The sequence below is a fragment of the Acinonyx jubatus genome, chromosome E2 (assembly GCF_027475565.1).
Source record: "Acinonyx jubatus isolate Ajub_Pintada_27869175 chromosome E2, VMU_Ajub_asm_v1.0, whole genome shotgun sequence".
Classification (NCBI taxonomy): domain Eukaryota; kingdom Metazoa; phylum Chordata; class Mammalia; order Carnivora; family Felidae; genus Acinonyx; species Acinonyx jubatus.
In genome coordinates, this window is record NC_069396.1 from 48,851,231 (window position 1) to 48,857,631 (window position 6,401).

General features: G+C 41.8%; 1 protein-coding gene across 4 annotated transcripts in view; it reads right to left on the bottom strand.

Annotated features, from left to right (window-relative positions):
- The window catches only part of ZNF404 (zinc finger protein 404), a 50,905-nt gene extending 49,916 nt beyond the window's left edge, over nt 1-989 (bottom strand). For 2 of the 4 annotated variants that reach the window (XR_008293404.1, XR_008293402.1), the window contains exons 1-2: nt 924-989; nt 17-94 (exon numbers count right to left, since the gene is read on the bottom strand). Coding sequence is in view for 1 of the 4 variants with exons in the window: in XM_027037733.2 (XP_026893534.2) it covers nt 17-133 (117 nt within the window). In the remaining 3 variants the exon portion in view is untranslated. Of the gene's footprint in view, nt 1-16; nt 540-923 lie in introns of those variants that run through there. The other 2 variants (XR_008293403.1, XM_027037733.2) reach the window with 2 other exon arrangements.
- Between the last annotated feature and the right edge of the window lie 5,412 nt (nt 990-6,401).

Consider the following 6,401-nt stretch of genomic DNA (forward strand, 5'->3'; position numbering starts at 1 on the left):
GGATATACAAACTCACCCGAACTTTAACTTTTAGATGTGTAACAAAAATTCTTTTTGCTCTCAGTATCTTTTTTTTTTTTTTTTTTTTAAAGGACTGGCAGCACTGGGAAAAGAGAAAGCAATCATGAGACATCAGGATTTTCTTGGGTAGCACAGTAACTTCTAACACCAGTCCCACACACACAACCAGACTGGGAGTAGAAAGGCAGTGTTGACCTTCCCAGTATGAGAGAGGCCAGGATCACTGACGTCTCGGGTGGAATCTATCTCCAATTCACAGCATGTTCCTGGGGCCGGAGTTCTGGAAATGCTGTGGTTAAGAAACATGTAGGTGACCTCTAGGAGCTTCCAGGGGGGATCCTACTCCTACTCCTGGGACCTCGTCAGGTCTTTCCAAAAGCCTGCCTTGGGGCCACATCGAGCTTCAAAAAAAAAAAAAAAAAAAAAAAAATCTCATCTCAAGATCAAGTCTGTGTGACCTTGCTGTAATTCTCCATTCTTCCATTCTAAGGCCCCGAATCTGGCTTCCCTCTTTTATCTGCGGCAGGACACAGGGCGGAGGATCCGCGGGGCCTAGAGCCGTGCGTTCCAATGACAACCCACACGGCCACACAACCGTCGGTCACCCATAAGCCATGAAGTTAAATAAGCACAAATCAAGTATCTGTCACTGACATGCAAACGCAGACGACGTCACGGAGACACGCTGGCACACACACATACACACACACACGCACGCATCTCGGGGCACACAAATCTCTGCTGCTCGCGCAGACACAGGCCTGAGACTCCTGGCTCTACACGCCCTGTCATCTCCCGGATTGTTCTCTTCTGGAGAGCCTCTCATCCCCTCCGCGGGTTGCGTCCCGCTCTGGTCAGAGTGCGGAAGCCTCCGCTGATTTTTATCTTTGGATAGGTCTTACTCACCACGTAGGGACCACAGCTGTTTGGACACCGGAAAAGGACTCAGGGGTCGAGGGGGATGCGAGCCCGGTGGCTTCTGGGAAATGCAGTCCAGCGGGAGCAGCCCAGGCAGCAGGGAGTGGGCGGTGCCGGCGCCTGTGCTCAGAGTGCGCAGGCGCAGGCGTGCGCCTGCGCGCGGCGGAAGAGAAGCGGACCTGTGGAGGGCGGTGTTCTCAGGTGGTCCCGCATGGGTGGAGAAGGCAAGTGGGATGTAAGTCCAGGCTGTAGGACGCGGAGCAAGGGCATGCGGACTCCGGGGCCTCGACCCTGCAGGCAGGAAGTGGAGGTAGCAGGCTCCTGGGTACCATAGTTCCCTAGGTGCGAGCTCTGTGAGGGGGCCTGGACTTTCGTCCTTCGCGCCCCAAGGGTGGCACCTGCGCCTGCAGTAGAGCCAGGACCACCGCGGGTGTTAAGTATGCGTTTGTTTTAAAGAAACAATGCCTCGGTGTGTGTAGGTGTGTTTGGGTTTTCATTCTCCGTGACACTGGAACCCACTGTGCGTCTGTACTGTGTGTGTGTGTGTGCGCGCGTGTGTGTGTGCGCGCGCTTGCGCGCTTGTGTTTCTGTGTGTGATTCAGACCTTGTTACTTTGGATGCAAAAGTGGTTTGTTTTTCAGATTTTAAGGCTGTATAAAATTTATTAAGCCCTGTTCTTCCTTACGCCTACGTCTCCGTCCCAAAATTCCTCGTGCCCAGTAAGTTGTCTTTCTATTAACGTCGAGTCTGACTGACTTCTGTCCAAGAGGTGTCCTAGCAGGGCCAACTCATCCATGAGGCAAGGTGGCAAAATGCCTAGGGCCCACAATACTTTTGGAGGCCCACAAGAAAAAAATTCTTTTAAAATCAGAATTAAAAATGAACGTTTAGGTCAAAGCGGCCCTGTTTCTTTCCATTTTTAAATACAATACTAAATACTTAAGTATGCATCTCCTATAGGGTATAGCTCCTATAGTGGCTGTAACTGTCCATCGTGAGTTGGGTTCTCTCAGACTCACTAGGTCATAACATTGTAGATGAAAGTGGTACATCTGGAATCAAGTATGATCAGGACCAGAGTGCACAAGCAAGCTACCGGAGTATGTAACCCTGGTTCCATTTCATTCACCATGGTTGCATCAGCACCTCTCCCTCAGCTCATGTGTGTACATGGCTTCCTGGGGGATCATTTATGACCAGCAGATAGAAGAGGAGAAATCCTGAGTTTGATTTCATGTATGTGTTCATTCAATATGCAAGCCAGGAATAGATGGGCAGGATACCATCACCCCATTCAGGAGTGGCCCTGAAGAACAGTGACAAATGAAAATTCTCCCTGTGGAGTAAGAAATTTATCAGTCTATCTGGTGACCCACTTCGTGTGAAAGGATAAGTGACCTAAAGTTAGAACATATATAAACTCATGTGCAGCGGTACATGGATTGTCAATTGGTAAGATATTTGAGAAGAACAGTATTAGAAGACCAAGGAAAAGGAAGTCTGAGGAAGAGGGATGTGGAGAGACATGGTAGTAGGCATGAAGTGTATGTAAACAACCTTGTATTTCATGTTAGTACCCACCAGAGAGCATGTGTGAGCAACACCAGATCAGGTAGACAAAATGTTGCGGTCAGTTAATATCATTTAGTCTTGTCATGTTTTACTCATTGTGGCACTATGGTGGCAGGGATAGAAGCTACTTCTGGGCCAAACAACATGGGCTTTCATTTACCAAAAATGATGTAACTATTAATACCACGAAATATTCAACTTGCTAGCAACAGAGACAAATTCGGAATCCCAGATATGACACAGTCCCTCAAGGAGACCAATCAACCATTTGGTGGCAGAGCAGAACTGCTTCCACACTGGACAGGAATTAACACATATTCTGATTATGGGTTTACCTTTCCTGTCCACAAAGTCTTCAGCTAGCCCTAGCATATGAAGTCTTACAGAGCTTTTGACCGTTGTCATGGATCCCAATAACATTCCATCCAACCAGGAACCTACTTTTCTCTAAAGGAGATGCAGGAGTGGACTCATGACCGTATGTTCCACGGTATTATATATTATACCAACCAAAAACTGCCAACCGGATAGAGCATCAAAAGGCCCTTTGAAGACACAGCTAACATGCCAGGTTGGAGGCCATACTTTGCAAGGCTGGAATGCCATCCTCTAGGATACAGTAATCCTTTGAATAAAAATTAAGTGAAAAATATAAATTTATAAATCCCAGAAGTTCAGTGAACTCTAAGAAGGATGGATAACGAAGAAAACTACAGGGAGGCACAACATAATAAAACTGTCTTAAAGCAAATATAAAGAGAGATTTGTGAAAGAAGATGTATAAATGAGAAAAATGATTGCCGACTTGTCATTAAAAAATTGAAAGACTGAAGACAATTGAACAACATACTTAGAGGGCTGAAAGAAAAGAAGAAAGAGTAACCCCAAATTATTCATCCAGTAAAAAATCCTTTAATAACGAGAGCCAAATGAAGATATTTTTAGATTAAAAAGAGAGTTTATCATCAGAAGACCTTAACTACAAAGAATGCTAAAGGAATTTCTGCAGGCCGAAGGGAAAGATATCAAATGAAAACATTTTTAGGAAGAAAAGAAGTGTGCACAAAACAGTAAATGTGTGGGTTTTTTCCCCCAGTGCCTTTGAAACACATGACTGTTTAAACAAAACTATAACATTTTGTTGTGTAATTTAAAACATATGTAAATGTAACATATTTAATAAGTTCAATATAAAGTATAAAAATAAACGGAACATTACAGGTGCAGCTAAGATAGATTAAGTCCACTACAGCCTATATTCCCCATGGATTACAATCAAACTCTGAGAAAAATACACAGAGCAACTACCTGAGGGCTTTGAAAAGCAAATAATAGCAGGAAGATTAGGAGGGAAGTCAAAACTTCAAGATCGATTAGTGTGGCATGGTGAATCCATTTATTATTATTATTATTATTATTATTATTATCATTATTATTATTACTATTCCCCCCTTTTATCTCCTGGCTTTAAACTAATGGTTGGCCAAACTGGGAAACACCTGAGAACAGAGAGGTAAAAATTCTGAGAGAAGCTTATCTTCTGACCCAAGCACTAGAAAAGAGGGCCCCTGTGATTCTTGAGAGTATGGGGGGGGGGCGGTGTAATCCCCTTTTTTTCTTTTTTTCCGCCCCTTTCCTGGTGCCTGCCCAAGGCCAACACCATTGGTGGAACTGCACTAACGTCAGTGCATATGAAGTCCTGAGTTAAAACCCATTTCTCTAGATACAGGAACAGAGAAAAGACTTTTTCTTATGTAGAGTGTGGGAGTAATGGCCAATGTATGTTTCACTTTCACCACTGTAACCCCACCATTGTCATCTGGTAGTGTAGAAATATGTGATAGGGTATGAGGCTAAAACTCTGATAGAATCTAATCTTTTGGTTCAAATAAACTTGAAAGAGGGCCTTTAGGATCCAAAGTTCAAGAGGAGATTGAGAAGAGGACATTGCTGAAGGAGACACTTTAGTTCTGTGGATGAACTGATAAAATTTGAGGGTCACCCATAAGCTGCACATTCACAGAATATACCCAAAGAAGTGCAGAAAAGACATTGCTCAGAACTCAACTAATTTCTAAGTGGCTTAGTGAATGACAGACCCAAACAGTATATTCAGTGTTTTGGAACCAACACATACAGAAAGTGAGGCAGACTTTGTGATTTGAAACTAATCCAGTTGATTGCCTGCTAAAACAAACAAACAAAAAATTAATATACTCCAGAGATTTTAATAGGAACCACAGTCTCTTAATGTTTCATTAAAAATGTCTGGGAGGGCATTAAGATAGGGGCGCCTGGGTGGCTTAGTCGGTTAAGTGTCTGACTTTGGCTCAGGTCATGATCTTGTGGTTTGTGGGTTCGAGCCCCGCGTCGGGCTCTGTGCTGACAGCTCAGAGCCTGGAGCCTGTTTCGGATTCTGTGTCTCCCTCTCTCTCTGCCCCTCCCCGTTCACGCTGTCTCTGTCTCAAGAAAAAAATTTTTTTTAATGTCTGGGATACAATCCAAAATTACCTGATACACAAGAGCCAGGAATACCTGACCAATTTCAAGGGAAAAGACAATTAAGAGATGCCAACCCCTAAATGTTCCAGATGTTTGAATTACCAAAGATTATTTTGTTACAATAATAAAGCAAGTATTATAACCATTTTCCATGAAGCAGAAGTAAACCCTCTTGAAATGAATGGAAATATTAAAAGTTCTCAGGAGAGAAATAACAACCATACTGAAATTTTAAAACTTTAAAATACAATGGCAAACTTAAAAATTCAAACAGCATCATGGCAGATAGAGATGACGAAGGCAGCTCAGTAAACTTTAAAAGTGATCAGTAGAAGGTATCCAATCTGAAGTAGGAAAAGAAAAATTAGAAAAATCTCAACTGAGTCATAGTGACCTTTGGACCCGTATCAAAAAGCCTAATATACGTGTTGTTGGAATTCCAGAAGGAGAGAAGAAAGAGGTATAAGATAAATTTTGGAGGAATCGTAGTTGAAAACTTCTCCAGTTTTTCAGATTCAAAAGGACATTTTTCATATTCAAACAACTCAATAAAACCCAAACATGTTATAATAAAAGAAAGTCACTGGACTTATAATAGTTAAACTATAAGAGAAGAGACCAAATATAGATTTTTAAATTCTTAAAAGCTAGTAGAAAAAAATTTCACATTATAAATAAGAGAACAATGTTTCACATCACTGCATATTTCTGATTAGAAACTATGTATGTGAGAAGACAGTAGAACAACATTTTAAATATGCTGGAAGTAATGAATTGTCAATCCAAAATTCTATATCTTGGAAAAAAATTCAAATGTGAAGACAAAATGATGAAGGAAAACTAAGAATTAGTCACCAGCAGACCTACTGTAAAAGAAATGCAGATGAGAAATGATACTAGATGAAAAAATCTCAGGAAGGAAAGCAAAGCAACAGAAATGGTAAATATTTAAGTAAATATAATATGGTATTTCTCCATTTAAGTTCTTTATGCATGATGATTGAATAAAAAAATCATAATGTCTGGTACGATTTTTTTAAATAATAAGTTTTTTTTCATTTAATTTTAGAGAGCATGAGTGGGGGAGAGGGACAGAGAGAGAGAGAGAGAGAGAGAGAGAGAGAGAGAGAGAGAATCTCAAGCAGGCTCCATGCTCAGTGTGGAGCCCAAGGTGGGGGTCAATCCCATGACCCTGGGATCACAACACAAGCTGAAATCAAGAATTGGATGCTTAACTGACTGAGCCACCCAGATGCCCCCTGGTATGATTTTTCAATGTAGATACATATAATACATATGGCTGCTATACCATAAAGAGAGATGACAGAAGGACCTGAAGGAAGGTTGTAAAGTTTCCATGTTTTATGTCAAGTCATAAAATATTTACT